The sequence below is a fragment of the Carassius gibelio genome, chromosome A13 (assembly GCF_023724105.1).
Source record: "Carassius gibelio isolate Cgi1373 ecotype wild population from Czech Republic chromosome A13, carGib1.2-hapl.c, whole genome shotgun sequence".
NCBI lineage: Eukaryota > Metazoa > Chordata > Actinopteri > Cypriniformes > Cyprinidae > Carassius > Carassius gibelio.
In genome coordinates, this window is record NC_068383.1 from 4,799,632 (window position 1) to 4,815,727 (window position 16,096).

The 16,096-nt window shown below is 37.5% G+C and overlaps 1 protein-coding gene across 2 annotated transcripts; it reads left to right on the top strand.

The window, feature by feature from the left end:
- The first annotated feature begins 387 nt into the window (after positions 1-387).
- Positions 388-11,773, top strand: LOC128025928 (FHF complex subunit HOOK interacting protein 2A-like). Of its 2 annotated transcripts, none has more exons than XM_052612542.1 (17): positions 388-718; positions 1,829-1,907; positions 2,006-2,175; positions 4,195-4,299; positions 4,419-4,541; positions 4,641-4,886; positions 4,960-5,156; positions 5,462-5,576; positions 5,768-5,844; positions 5,992-6,184; positions 6,421-6,584; positions 7,530-7,673; positions 7,787-7,877; positions 8,053-8,196; positions 8,557-8,697; positions 8,963-9,066; positions 9,215-11,773. In XM_052612542.1, the coding sequence occupies exons 1-17, from the start codon at positions 674-676 to the stop codon at positions 9,345-9,347; spliced, it is 2,271 nt and encodes a 756-aa protein (XP_052468502.1). In that variant the 5' UTR covers positions 388-673; the 3' UTR covers positions 9,348-11,773. The 2 variants fall into 2 exon arrangements, with proteins under 2 accessions (XP_052468502.1, XP_052468501.1); XM_052612541.1 differs by having other exon boundaries at positions 392-718; positions 4,195-4,341.
- Positions 11,774-16,096: the final 4,323 nt, after the last annotated feature.

Sequence of the window (16,096 nt, forward strand, 5' to 3'; positions counted from 1 at the left end):
AAATGGCAAAATACATTAGTTTCAAGCCAAGTGTGAAACATTATAATAAAACAATACCAGTCCCTGATTTTACAATAAAAGTCCTCTTGGATTTATTGTAGTGGTATAAATAATAATAATAATAATAATAATAATAATAATAATAATAATAATAATAATAATAATAATAATAAGGACAACAATAATGTAGACAGTTTTAAAAGAGGTGTGACATTTTTCAAGAGAATTGTCCCGTCTTTCATTATAGGTCCTGTAAAAAAAAAATAATATAAAAAAAAAAAGTAAAATCTTTTTCTTTTTTTTTCAAAAGTTTTTATAACATGTAATTAAATATCGGCTGATTTTCCTTTCACTTTTTTTTTTTTTTTTTTTGCCATATTTCAGTTCGGCAGAAGTGATCACTCGGTGATCTCAGTGTTTGGTCGAGCGCAATGAAAGTGCCACCGTGGCCTTAAAAACAAACCCGCATTATTATTCCTGTGTAGCAGTACGTGTTTTTCTTAACCTGCATTACAGTGTGTTCAAATGTAAATACACACTAGCACGCTATCGGTACAAATGTAACGTATTCAAGTGTGTTTTGGTGTAAACGTTCAATCTGGATCACCATAGAAGGAGCAGAGGGAAGAGAGAGGAGATCTCCAGAGCAAAACTCCTCCTGTCCAAAAACAACATGTTCTCCAAATTCACCTCCATCCTGCAGCACGCCGTCGAGGCGGTGAGAGCTTTCAAAGCTTAATCTGACCATATTTAAATGACTGTTTGACTAGGGAAATGATGAAGTGAGAGTCGATTAGTGTTGATGTGTTGAAGGCCTGTTAGCCAAACACATGAGCTAACAGCTTATGTAATAAATAACACATGACAGACAAAACCTCTGAAACTGTTTTAACTGTCTCCTCACATGTCCTCAAGGGTGTGTGTCCAGCTCGATCTTCGTTTATTGTGTTTTTATGATTCGTCGGGGCAAAGTAAGCCTTTGTTGGCTGTTTGTTTATTTTAGCAGCTTTAACGATAACTTACTATATCTTCCGCAATTTCGGCTGGTTTGAACTAAAGGTCTTCATGTACACAAAACTTTTGCGGTTCTAATCAATTTAAAGTGATATTTATAACATTTTATAAAATCCATCGGCTATAAAATGTGAAATGTACATTACATTAATCGGCGTTAGCCAGTTAGCATACTAGCAGCTCATTTGCAGGATGTAAACAAAACGGCTGTTACTATGACTCGCGTACAAATGTTTGACTATCTTTACACGGTAACCTCTAAATGCACATTCGTGTATGTTTATATTCATATTCCTTTGCAAAGTACAAATACTGTATTATTTTATGAACATAAGTGTAACCATACAGCGTTTTGACACTTAGTTGTATAAATGTCATTACATTAGAGGATAAATAATCTATCTATGCAGTTGTAATTTATGTTAAAGATAGATTTCCCGAGTACTATTTTTGAGCAAAATGTTACTCAAAAATAAGTTTGTTAATTTCTAAACAAATGATATGCAGTTCATAGGACACCTGTGTGAAATATGAACAAATACTTATGCTTAAATCACCAAAACAGTTCAAATTAACTGACAGAAAGTTATTTTAAACGTATTCCGAGAAAAGCAGCATTTGTTTGCACTTACACTTGATTTTTATATATATGCAATGACTTTCAGACATTTCTAAGGAGCCATTTATTAGGGATTTTTAGGAGTCATTGTAGTATGCTGTAATGGAGTGGTAGTGTTACACACATGCATGCATTGTTGCTGTAAAATACATATCATATAGTAGACATTTTGTTTTTTATGATTTTGTTATTCAGCTTGCTCCGTCACTGCCATTGCAAGAGGACTTTGTCTATCACTGGAAGGCCATTACACATTATTACATAGAAACCTCAGGTAAGAGATGCAGTGATAGTCTTGCTTATTGTGCTTTTATTTTTATTTTATTTTTTAACCAAAGAACCATATGTAATCATCTTTTTACGTTCTTGTAGACGACAAAGCCCCAGTGACAGACACCAACATTCCCTCCCACCTGGAGCAGATGCTGGATATTCTGACCCAGGAGGAGAGGGAGAGGGAGTCAGGAGAGACGGGACCCTGTATGGAGTATCTTCTCCATCACAAGATCCTGGAGACGCTCTACACCCTGGGCAAAGCAGATGTGAGTGCTTTACTTAGAATCAGTGCTGGGTTTTTTTTTTTAATCAGTTGTTGATGTGTAAATATGAGGAATGTCATCTGATTGCTTTTTAGTTTAGTAGGCTCTGATCCAAAACCACCTTATGCAGCATCTTAACTGAAACAGAACCTCATAAATAATAAATCTGGAGCTCTCACACACTCAACAGTTTGTTTCAGTAGAGTTTTCCAGTAGCATAATCATGCCTACATTTTGGAACATGCTTTGTGTCAATTAGATTGCTGTTATACTTAAAATTGCTGTCTATATGCGAGCAGCTCATAAGGCTTTGGAAGAGAGCAGAGCGACTCTTCTTAAATGTGTGCCCAGTAGAGACTTGCTCATTTACTGTGAGTCATGTTTAGTAAGAGAGACTGTCAGTTGCTTTGACTCATAAGGAAAATAACTGCTGGCTGTGAACAGAATACACAGCTGCCAATCCCATTTAACGAACCTTCACACTGGATTATATTGCTTTAAAGAGTATTTGTATTAGAGCTCATCATTTATCTTAGTAATCTAAACTGGAATCAATGCAGTCCTGTGGCATGGGTTGAGTTGACTGTTAAGTTGACTGATTAACTGTAATATATAGTTCAACAAGTATTTTGGTTCTAATTGTTATAAACTGTATAATTATATATCTCTAAATGCTGATTATGTGAGCTGTGTTCAAACATTTGTTAAATGTTGACCATACTTTCTTTATTAATGCTAGAAGATATTTTGTTTGGTTGCCATTAACCATTAAGTGACCCTAAAAGGCTTTCTATACATTTCTTTCCATATAGTATAGGGCTGCACAATTAATCAAATTTCTAATCGTGATTACTATTATGGATGTAATTATGTAAATGTTCAAAGCGGCAATTATTCAAAGTCCACTTACATTATTCTGCTTGCTTAAGATGCATTTTTTTTATCTCTAGATGTTAGGCTAAGGGGTTTTCCCTATTATTTTAATTTTAGTCTTAGTATAACATTATAATACAATTCATATATAATTTAATGAAGATACCAATCTGATGTATAGTTGACATTTGAGGGGATTGATATTATAGAAAAGCATTAAAGGTTTTTAAAAAAAATTCAGATTGTTTATTTTCATATAAATATACAGCATGCAATTGCATCAAACAATGGTATAAACATCATTCAATGTAAATTGTGATATTTGTAATTAATAATCGCAGTTACAATTTCAAGGGGATAATCGACAATTATGATTTTTCATAATTGTGCAGCCCTAGTATAGATACTTTATTGTTAAAATAATTAATCATTATTTTAATTTGTATTATAGCAGTATAAAGTTTTTAGCACATTTGCAATAAAAAATAAATGAAAAGACAAATTTTAATCAACTTGCCTGAGAGATCATTTTAATTTCTACCTTTTGCAAAACTTGCAAATGCCACCTAATGGCAGTATTAATGTGCAATATATGAATTTATTAATGTGCAATACATTAATTTATCTCATGCTTTGAAACATCTACCTTTCAAAAGGGTAGTGTCGGGTCAGTAACGTTTTTTAAAGAAATTAATACTTTTATCGACAAGGATACATTCAATTGATCAGAAGTAACAGTAAAGACATTTTATAAGATTTCTGCTGTTCTTTTGAACTTTATATTCATCAACATAAAAAAAAGTGAAACCATGGTTTACACACAAAATATAAAGCTGTACAACTGCTTTCATCATTGATAATAATCAGAAATGCTTCTTAAACCAATATTAACCTATTAGAATGATTTCTGAAGGATCATGTAACACTGAAGACTGGATAATAATATTTCACACAATATTACTTTTTTTTTTTTTTGATTGATTGATTGCAGCTTTGGTGATCAAAAGAGACTTATTTCAAGAACATAAAAAATCTTGCCAGTTTTCTTAATACCTTAAGCTTAATAGCTACAGTTGAAAGTACCAGTAAACAAAGAATTAAACTTTTGTTTGTCTTTTTTTTTTTTTCCTCCTGTGTGCTCCTCCTTAGTGCCCTCCTGGAATGAAACAGCAGGTTCTGAGTTTCTACACCAAGCTGTTAGGTCGAATTCGCCAACCGCTCCTGCCTCACATCAACGTGCACAGACCTGTACAGGTGATCAGAATTACAGTTTTAAACTCGCTTCGCACTTTAAAGGTAAAAAAAAAACAAAAAAAAAAACAGCTCAAATGCTTAAGCAACCATGCATGATTTATCTGATGGTGTTTCTTCAGAAACTGATCCGCCTGTGTGGCGAGGTTCTGGCTGCTCCTACAGAGAATGAAGAGATCCAGTTTCTGTGTACTGTCTGTGCCAAACTTAAGCAGGACCCTTACCTCATCAGCTTCTTCCTGGAAGTGAGTGATCGAGAGATATGGGATCTGCTTGTCTAGGCAGGATTTATTATGGCACAGTGGCTGTATCTTCCATTTTCATGTCTCCACGTGTTTCTGCAGAACAAGACTAAAAAGTTGGAGGCTGCTAAAGATGGCGGAGCTGGTTTGGTGAAGGAGGATCCATGTTCTCCAGATACAGGACAGATCCAAAACCAGAATCCCAGTCTGGTCACATCAACACTAGAAGCAGCATCCTGTCAGGCCACCAGCCCAGGGGAAGCTAGCCCATCCTCCGTCCACAGTACACAGCCAAACAACGATAACTACAACCTAGTCAGCTCCCTTCTTAACCTCACTAAGAGTCCAGTAAGTGCCAGAACGACTAGCCATCCTTTGATTTTGATTCTATGTGTGTTAACTGATCTGGTCTCTTTCTCAGGATGGCCGTATCGTGGTGAAGGCATGTGAGGGTCTGATGCTGATAGTCAGTTTGCCTGAGCCAGCTGCAGCCAAAAGCCTCACCGAGAACACCAAACTCAGTCAACTTCTCACAGACCGGCTGGCACAGTTCTACCGGGCCCTTCCTCAGTCCATGGACCCTCTTGACATCGAAACTGTGGAATCCGTAAACTGGGGGTACATGACATCTAATTTAGTAACTATATTATATGTGACTCTAGACCACAAAATAGGGTCAATATTTTAAATTGAGGTTTATACATAACCTGAAAGCTGAATAAATAAGCTTTCCAATAATGTATGTTTTGTTATGATATGACAATATTTGGCCCAGCTGTCCCATTGCTTAATACATTTAGATCATTGCAATATTTATGATGATGATTTTTATTGGCAGCAAACTTATAACAAATACATAATGATTTTCCCTGTATAACCAAGAGATACATGGGTCTGTTTTGAATAAGAATGTGTATTTGTAGGTTGGATGTGTATAATCTAAAGGAAGATGCTGCTGCTTTTGCTGGCAAACGTGCACTTATTTCTTTCCTATCGTGGCTGGACTATTGTGATCAGCTCATCAAAGAGGCACAGAAGGTAAAAAAAAAAAATAATATTGTGTCATACTCAATATAAATCCTCAATCTGTCTACAAATGGTAGGAACATATAAAAATAGTCAGTCATATTTCTAAATCAGATGGGTTTTATAAAAGGAGGATGAACATTCACATATTGAAGTGTTTGCTTTTTTTAACGTGTTTGTGTTTTGCTCTTCTGGTGTGTTAGACGGCTGCTGCAGTTCTGGCCCGGGCTGTGAGAGAACGGTTCTTTGTTGCAGTAATGGAGCCTCAGCTAATGCAAACGTAAGTTATGTAAGCTATCTCAGGTTTGTTAGCCAGTCTCACGTACTTTGCAATTGCACTGGAACCCTAATGCTTTGAAGTGAACAGTAAAAAAGCTTTTCCTTCTCACCCATATTCACATTCTTTCTCAATTTTGTCTTATTCAAGGTCAGAGGTTGGCATTCTGACTTCAACAGCCCTGTTAAACAGGATCATCAGACAGGTGACATCAGAGGCCCTGCTTCAGGAGACTGTTTACTTCCTGTTGGGAGAGGAAACGGGGCCAGAGACGCTTGCCGGCATTACCCAGCATCCCCTGAGACACAGACTCATAGAACATTGTGACCACTTATCAGATGAGGTAACCCTGGCTGCCATGACTGCATTAATCGATGCATTTCATCCTCCTTAGACCTCCTTTAAAACAGTGATCTCTAGACCTGCAATCATGGAAAGTAGTTGGAAGTTCTAAATTATAAAGTGAATATAAATATTTGTCAGTGTAAATTTATAGATAAAACGGATGGTTAACTCATTCTAGATCTCCTGCAGCAATTTTTAATGTCTTAAAGTTCATGAATTTCTGGTCTGTTCTAGATAAGCATCATGACTCTACGGCTCTTTGAGCATCTGCTGCAGAAACCATGTCAGCACATTCTGCAGAACCTGGTGCTGCGCTGCTTGGAAGAACGGAACTACATGGAGAACAAACAGCCAGAGGAGCGTGAACACCTGGAGAACGGCCAGCCGCATGACGCCGTGTAAGAGCTGCTGTCTCCACTGCTGCTAACCTTCCAGATCCTTCAGAACATGCAAGATCATTATGCACTGCAATTTCTAAATGAATAAAACTTAATTGCAAGTCAACCAAAGTGATACTTTTTTAATTGTGTTTTGGTTGGATGTTGTATAATGATACTGTTTGTGATGGGATTTAGAGTTATTGAGTAATTAAAGGTGAAGTGTGTATTTATAAATTTTTTTCATATGTAAAGAATTTTTATCTTAATAGTTATAATTTAAGCCATTTGTATGGTGACTTCCTCTGACACTGTAAGCAATGCTCTGTTTGAACATGCATTGTAACATACCAACCTTATCATGACCAATGAACTGAATTTAAGACTGAATTATCTGTTTGGCGATCAATGGCAAACGGGGAGAGTGTTTGGGAAAACATGTTTGACAACAATCAAATTACACACTTCACATTTAAATGAATGCCTAATACAACATCCCATGCCTTTGAGAAATGAACGAAAAAATATAACATACATACTCATTCAGCTGTTGTGCTGAATCACAAACTGGAGAAGATTGCATGGGCTAGAGCTGATTATAAAACACTGGTGACAGCATTTAAAAGACAAGGTTCAAGAAGTGGTTGCATTTAATAGTTCACAATCCCAAAATGGGTTTGATTTATCAGAAATGTGCTCGACATTAATCCATAGCCCCTCAATAAGTGAAAGTGACATGACTATATTACTCCATAAATGGGACTATATTATCAAAACTGTATTATGGTGTTATTGCAATACATTTTATTCCTTTAATAATTTTGCTGTAGTTGTGCTTTATACTATCATTTAGTTGATTTTTGTTCTTATGTCATCTCTTGTGTATCCTCAGAGATCATAGCAGCTGTATCATTTTAGATGTAATAAGCAGGTAATCATCTAATTATTTTTATATTGCTCCTCCAGAGATCTGGAAGAAGACCCGTTGTTCTCCGATCTTTCCCCTGATAACAGAATCTCCAGCCCTGATTGGTTAAGCTGCTCTCCATCACCAAGCACAGAACACGCCAAGCCTGATGGGAAGACGGAGGTTCACAAAATAGTTAACAGGTACCACCGGACACCTTTTCGTGTCACATCTGACCAGCTCTATGCAACAGATTTATCATTTTGTTACAAGATAATAGTTCCCCAGATAATAATTCAGTGTGTTTTTCCTGTAGTTTCCTGTGTTTGGTTCCTGATGAGGCAAAGTCATCCTATCAGGTTGAGGGCACAGGCTATGACACCTACTTGAGAGATGCACACAGACAGGTCAGAAATAAATAATATAACAAGAACAAAATCTTAAATTCATAACCTCATCTCCTCATCAATTTTATAAATACACTTAAAGTGACATTGGTGTTGCTAATAATGCATTGTAAGTGTTTTTTGATATTGTCCTGTTTAAATGTGATTATCATTCAAATTTGGTTGCATGTGACAGTTTCGAGACTATTGTGGAGTTTGTCAGAGGTGGAACTGGCGTAGCAGTCCAAAATCCTTTGAAAAGTGTAATCTGGACAGTCCTTTTTTTGAGGGACACTTCCTCAAAGTGTTGTTTGACAGAATGGGACGAATCCTCGATCAGGTGTGTGAACCTAAGATGTTTACTACTATATGTGACAGCTAAGTGACGTGAAGTGAAGTGACATTTAGCCAAGTATGGTGACCCATACTCAGAATTTGTGCTCTGCATTTAACCCATCCAATGTGCACACACACACACACACACACAAATGACTCCTAAAACGATTGCTTCAGAAGATGTGCAATATAGTGTACAAGTTGCATTTACTATTTCTATATTTGTATGGTTTTTGTAATTTTAGAATGTTTGTTTTCTTTTTCTTTTTACATAGATTATGCATTTTATTTTTGTTTAAGCAACCTTTAAGTCAGTGTCGGAAGCCCTGCTAATGTCTCTCTTGGTTTCTTTATCTCCACCCAGCCGTATGATGTTAACCTGCAGGTGACGTCTGTGTTGTCTAAGCTGTCTCTGCTGCCTCATGCTCATCTTCACGAGTACTTGCTGGATCCGTACATTAACCTGGCACCAGGCTGCAGGTCTCTCTTCTCAGTCATCGTCAGGGTACGTCTACTGTCCTCCACACTGAATCACTACTGTAAACACAGTTTGTGCAAATCAAAAGGATCCTAGCAGTATTCAGGGTTCATTCATATATGTTAATCAATACAGCATTATATAATTGCTGACTGTCCTTTGATGGTGACCATATTAACTTATTTTTGGATGATTTAAATGTAGGTAACTCTTGACAGGATTAATTTATAGTTTTTATTTTAGACGCCTCATGGACTGTTTAACTCATTGTGTATATGGATGTTTTGCTCAGGTGGTTGGTGACTTGATGTTGAGGACTCACCGCATCCCTGAATTCACCCCTAAACTCCTGCTGGTCAGGAAAAGACTTCTGGGACTAGAGCCAGAGGGGATGAGGTAAGACTTGTATGTATGTAGCTGTATTTGCACAAAAATTGAGACTAAAGAAGCAGTGTTCGAACATGTATCAATGTTTCTTAATATTAAATCAGTGTGAATATTTTTCAATTCAATGTAAATTTGAAATTCATGTTTTTTCTTCCAGCGTTGATCACGTGACGTTGCTCGAGGGGGTCATTGTTTTGGAGGAATTTTGTAAAGAGCTCGCTGCTATTGCATTTGTGAAGTTCCATGCATCAGTCTCCACTTCTCCCGATCCTCTTGCCCACTGTGCATAGGAAACAAATAGATGAATAAGTGTGGGAGGGGGTGACAGGAGCGACAAACCAAACTGCACTCATCCCTCAGGGCAGACTGTTGCCTGCGGCACGACTCGCATTCCAGGATGTTTCATTCACGTTATCTCTGGGATGTTTCCATAACTCTGACTGAGCGTACAGTTCTAAAGGCATCCAGAGAGGAGAATTTCATAATGAGACGAGGGAATTGTGACCCTAGTGGAACAGCCCATCTGGAAAGGATTTTGTAGCATTGACATGGAAAGAAAAAAAACTGTAAATCTTAATGCCAAAAAAAATTGGTTCAAAAAGAACAAATAGAAATCGACTTAAAATTTGATTCAAGTAATGAAACAATATATTGTCAAAAAAAAAAAAAAGCTGAATGTGCTAAATTAAATATTTAATTATTGGTTGTTTGTCATTTGCAGTATCAAAGATACTGTCATCTGTTGCTCTCTGTTCTTCCTAGAAAAATAGTTATAATACAAATGTCAAATGCATTTGTAATGACAAATTACAATAACTCAGGATTCAATGTCTATCTGTTTTTAAATAATTGGAGAACCAGAAAACATGCAAAGGTTTTAAGCGAATCCTCTCTCATTTTTCTTTCTGGTAGTGAGTGGTGTATTATTTTTTTATATTTAAGTGAACTGAAAGCAATGCAGACTGGATAGATTTGTGTTTGGGCATATTTGCACTCAAACCGGTTTCCACTGGTGCATCTCTAGAGAGCTGATCATCCTTTATGTTCCTGACAGTGTTCTTAAATCATTTCAGTTGTTAAACCTGACGTGTTATGTGTGTGCCTTGGTCTCAGCTAGACAATAGCTGTGTCCTTCATCCTTTATTTATTATAAATTTCAAAAAACAATTTTAACAGAATAGTTCACCTAAAATAACAATGATTATATATTCGTCCTTATGTTGTTGAAACTCGAGAGCTTCTATGAAACAACATGCAATAAGGATAATAAGTGATACACATAAAAAGTACCTTAAAAAATGGTTCATGCCACTTCTGTGCTTTATGTCTTCTGAAGCCACTGCGGTAGTTTTCTGAACTAAAAGGGAAAATGTAAGTCATAAATCAGTAATTTCAGTGAGTGTCTTTTTGTCACACTGAGCTATTGTATGATTTAGGAAGACATGGAATATATTGCACAGGTCATATGGATCTCCTTTATAATACTTTACTGTGTTGTTTTTTTTTTTTTTCAAAGCTTGGTAGAAAAAAAATCACTATGAGGGAATAGGAAAAGTAAGAAAGAAAATGTTTTTTAACAATATTAGGGTGAGTAAATTATGAAAAAATCTTCATTTTTAGGTGAACTATTCCTTTTAAATCTCCAAAACGATCAGCTGGATTAGAGTTTAGCTGCTGCCTTACAAGGGATCTTAAACATTGTATGTTTGCATTATATGGCAGTGTGGTATTATACCAGCAATAGTGTTACTCATCAGGCTGCTCACTTCATCTGCTTCTGCTCTTTGTAAAGGACATTCTGTGCTAAATGGCATCATGGCAAACATTACTTTGCATTTTTCCATCCGTACTACAAGTGTATATTTAAAGCTACATCACGTGAAGATTTGTGTCCATTTACAAGCATTGCACACTAGTGTCTATTTATCCATTTTACATGTCTGTCTTTTTAATTTTGTTTTCTTTAAAAACCAAAGGGTGTATCATCATAGGAGCAGCGCATGACTGCTTCAGAGAAAAAGAAAATTAATGCATCTTTTTATTTTTTCAAATTCTTGATCATGCACATTTTATACCTAGTTCAGACTGTGTATATACAACTGTACAGTTATAACAGTAGTGATGTCTGGTGTGAAATGCATGCAAGGTCATATCTGTTAATATGCAGCAGAGGAAAGCATATTCTCTCTCTATCTGCCCTTCCACTGTTGTTTTTGTTGCTGCTTTTATCTTCTTTTGCCTATTTATGGGGATATTTGTGATGCCTTATTTTAAGTGCAGTAATTGATTATAGTCTATAACCTCTCCAGTCCTGTTTTTGAGTTATGCACCTGAGAAAAAAATTGTCTTTGCTTTAATGCTGCCCATTTTATAAATTTTTTTAAAAAAATGTCGTAAAGCGTTAGTTTTCTCTGAATATGTAATTTAGCTTGACTTATTTATTCTCGTCACTTGTACAGCTGTAGCTCACTTGGTTTTTTTTCCAGACGTGTGAGGAGGTATCTTCTGTTGAATTTGAGTGTCACTGCCATGTTGTCATGATGGGACACTTTTTAGAAGAACTGGGTTAACAGAAATTTTAGGGATGAAATCTCATATGATCTCAGTTGCTTGATTCTGCTGGGCCTGTAAATCTCTGTAATGAGGTTTGCGGTGTCCTGTGACTTCCTTAAATGCATTTTACTCCGTCCCAATTAAAACATTTGCTTTCTTCAAATGTGTTATGGATTGGTTTTGCTGTGCAGTTTATTCTGACTAAATTGAATGGTTTGACATTATTGCGTATGTCTAATGTACTTCAGCTCAGGAGTTGTATATGGGATGGGGGGTCTCTCCAAGTGGAACGTAGAATGAAACTATAGGTGCGTTCCATTCGACAGGGTCCCTACGCAGTGTTCACTGCTCCCTACTCCCTGCGCACAGTATATCAGTTGAAGTGGACTTCACTGACAATAACCGCTCATGATGGGGCCACGCAGATTATTGTATAACATAAATATATAGGACTACATTCATATTTTAATTTGTATTTACAATCACATTTAAAATATGTACACTATAATAAAAAAGAAGAAAAACATTGAGTACTATATAATGAAAAAGGTATGTTTATTATACACTTTATTTGACTATTGCTGCTATTACTTGACTATTAACAGAACTGAAGCCCTGCTGTTACTGCCATGCAAATATGAAAATAAACTTTTATTTGGTTAACTGTAGTGATGGCAAAATGAGGCTTCCTGATTACTCGAAGCTTCATTCATTATTGCTCACTAGTGACACCTAGCGACTGTGCAAAGAAATAGCAGACCAATAAAAAACTGAATCAATGACCTGAGCAGACATTTGTCCATTGCCTGGGTATCAAATAAAATGCGTTTCTTTCTCTGTCTGAATTTACTTGTGCAGAGACAACTGTCACACACAGTTCATTCATTATTCATAAATTGTTTGGATAGTGACTGTAGTAACAACAAAAGTGAGACTGTGTTGAGTGTAGTTCTTATGGTGGAGGGAGTGTAATAACGCAAATTACAACAGAAAAGTGTGGGGTGGGAAAGGTTAAGAATTGTTTCTAGTGTGTTTTGTGCATTAAACTGTTACTAGTTTTAGTACAGTGTTGTGCTTATGGGACTAAAGGAACAAACTGCAACACTGGGTGGGTGAAGGAAGAATCACACATTCTTTTTATTGAGGAACAGAATTTTTTCTTTTTTCTGTGTTGGGGCTTAGACGATTCCTCCTTTTGGACAGAACCTCTCCAGCCTTGGAAAAGATCCTTTCGCATGGAACAGAGGATACGGGGGAACATAAAAATGTCAGTGTCAGCTAGTATAAATAAGGATACAGATGTTTATGTTGAGCCCAATATACTAGTGGATCCTCAGATTGTGTGAGATTCACTTTCGATAAATATTGATTTGATTGATAAAGATTGTTAGTAGTCTGTGCATGCTTGTGCAGAGCTCGATAATGCCTGAGCATGGAGGAGGTGTTATTGTTGTATGTCAGCTCCTTTAGGAGATGTTGTCAGAGAGCAGCTCCGCTCCGATTCTGCTGTGGTGTAATCCATCAGCGCGAAACAGCCTAGGACGCTCCCAGAAAAGATTCCAGTTATTAACAATCAGCAGTTTCTGTTCTTTACACCATGACAACAACCATTCATTTAAAGCAAAAAGTCTACTGAACCTTTCGTGTCCTCGTCGATACGTGGGCAGTGGTCCTGACACGACGATCGTCGCCGTGGGCATCGTGCTGCGAACCGTCTCGATCAGGCTGCTGAAGTCCCTCTTCAGCGTCTCCGTCTGCCGCAGTGTGGTGTCGTTAACCCCGGCGTGAAGCACGGCCGCTCTGGGGATCTCGTTGGCCTTCAGGATCGCGGGTATCTGCACAGAAACATCGAGAACACGAGCACCAGGCAAACAATGAGTGTGCACTTTACCTTCGGCTAGCGTAGCACTTACGTGTCGGACGATGGAGTCTCGGATGATCACAGCGTCGCGTCCTGTCTCGCGGAGGGGAGCGAAGCGGTTCCGGATGGAGATCTCGAAGGCAGGAGGGGGAGAAGTAGTCGCCCGGGACCCGGCTCGCGTCCTCCGCTGTGGATGCACCCATGGTCCTTGGTGTCCCGGTGTCGCAGTGAAGGACATCTGGGAAGATCGCATCCTGGGTGCACCAGGCCTGTGCAGAGAAACACACGGAGTAGACGTGGTGGGACTGTTAACAGCACGCTGTATACTTATGTAAGCGCAGTTAGCAGCAACCACGCTTGCTGATGCTAACGGGCTAAAAGCTAATAGCGGACCCGGGAGATCAAAATAAAACTAGTGATAGCAAGGCGCTCTGATTGTTTTTGTTGTAGAATACAATAGAGGATATACTCACACGTTATATAAACGGAAACGATTATGTATAAAATTGATTTTTAAGTTAAAAATAGTCAATGAAAAGAATATAGTGCTTTTTAATAGTTTAAATAGTTTTTAAATGGTGATCTTATGGTGCATTGCTCGTTAAAAGTTAGGCTGTTAATATAATATAGAGAAAGATCATTCTAAATAATTTTACTATATTAAAATGCATTTACTTTTTAGGTCGAAGTTTTCAGATCGGGACTTCGGAGCATGTTCGCGACTCGGTTGATTCAGATCGACACTTCGGAGCCTGTTCGCGACTCGGTTGATTCAGATCGGCACTTCGGAGCCTGTTCGCGGCTCGGTTGATTCAGATCGGCACTTCGGAGCATGTTCGCGACTCGGTTGATTCAGATCGGCACTTCGGAGCATGTTCGCGACTCGGTTAATTCAGATCGGCACTTCGGAGCATGTTCCCGACTTGGTTGACTCAGATCGGGACTTCGGAGCCTGTTCGCGACTCGGTTGATTCAGATCGGCACTTCGGAGCATGTTCGCGACTCGGTTGATTCAGATCGGCACTTCGGAGCCTGTTCGCGGCTCGGTTGATTCAGATCGGCACTTCGGAGCATGTTCGCGACTCGGTTGATTCAGATCGGCACTTCGGAGCCTGTTCGCGGCTCGGTTGATTCAGATCGGCACTTCGGAGCATGTTCGCGACTCGGTTGATTCAGATCGGCACTTCGGAGCATGTTCGCGACTCGGTTAATTCAGATCGGCACTTCGGAGCATGTTCCCGACTTGGTTGACTCAGATCGGGACTTCGGAGCCTGTTCGCGACTCGGTTGATTCAGATCGGCACTTCGGAGCCTGTTCGCGACTCGGTTGATTCAGATCGGGACTTCGGAGCCTGTTAGCGACTCGGTTGATTCAGATCGGGACCTCGGAGCATGTTCGCGACTACGTTGATCCAGATCGAAACTCCGGAGACTGTTTGTGATTTTTTTTTAATTCAGATCTGGACATCAAAGCAGGAAGTGTTTGTCAAACAGTAGTGATAACTGAATATTTGGACCTGAGGCTTTTTTTTCTAACCTGTCGATTTGATTTTTAAATTATTTCAATGACAGGAAGTTGCATGTGTTGTATTTTATGAATTGTGGATGCATTTATCAACTGAGAAATAAAGTTGAACAAAAATGATCATGAACTCTTAAAGATGATGATGAACAGAAAAGGTAATATCGCATATAAAATTATATCCTCCTATATAAATTATATTCCTCCTCAGATGAGTATTTAACATGTTTATTAATGTGGGGCATTAGTGTGTGAGTGCTACACACACACACACACACACACACACACCGGTTAGAGTTTGAGATCAGAATGATTTATTATGTTTTTTTTTACCACATTAATAAATGACATTTTAAAGGAAAATTGAAATAGAAACCATTATTTTATTTTGATAAGTTTGAATTATTACTGATTTTTGACTGTAGCATCACTACCAATAGCCGCGTGTCGACAGCAGGTGGCGCTGTTGATCTATAATCCCCTGCAGAGACACTGAAATACAACCTTTTTTGTTTCAAACAGATCATTGAACAATAATAAACAGTGGCGGCTCTAGACAAATTTTACTAGGGGGGCCAAGGAGGGGCCACTGTTTAACCAGAGGGGCACATTAAAAACATACAACATATTTTATTTAAATGTAATGCAAATAAATACAAAAATTAATTCTTGAAAAAATCTACACAGTAATTTTACACAATTTAAACATGTTAATAAAAACAAATTACTATTAGTACTCTTATAAAATTAAATCAGGCAATCATACATTTCACAATTTAATATTTATATATGAATGTCAAAAATTCAGAAGTGTATATATTTATAATGCTTATACTACACTACACATAAATAATATACAATTAAATTATGCTTATTTCAAATGTATTGTATAGGCTAAAAATATAATAAGCTTTTAATAATATTTCAGTTCGCAAACCTTGATAATATGAAACGCTTCAAAACTGAGCTCACAAAGTGATTTGTAAGTCGCTTTGGATAAAAGCGTCTGCTAAATGAATAAAAGTAAATGAAAATGTAAAACGTGTGTGATCTAACAGGCACAAGCGAGTCTTTTAAAAACAGCAACAAACATAAATACAAAT

What these genes read in the sequence shown, in the direction of transcription:
- LOC128025928 (XM_052612541.1), top strand. Translation starts at nt 674, where the DNA reads ATGTTCTCCAAATTCACCTCCATCCTGCAGCACGCCGTCGAGGCG. An exon ending in ACACCCTGGGCAAAGCAGAT is followed by an intron (nt 2,176 to 4,194) that starts GTGAGTGCTTTA and finishes GCTCCTCCTTAG; the next exon opens with TGCCCTCCTGGAATGAAACA. An exon ending in TCATCAAAGAGGCACAGAAG is followed by an intron (nt 5,577 to 5,767) that starts GTAAAAAAAAAA and finishes CTGGTGTGTTAG; the next exon opens with ACGGCTGCTGCAGTTCTGGC.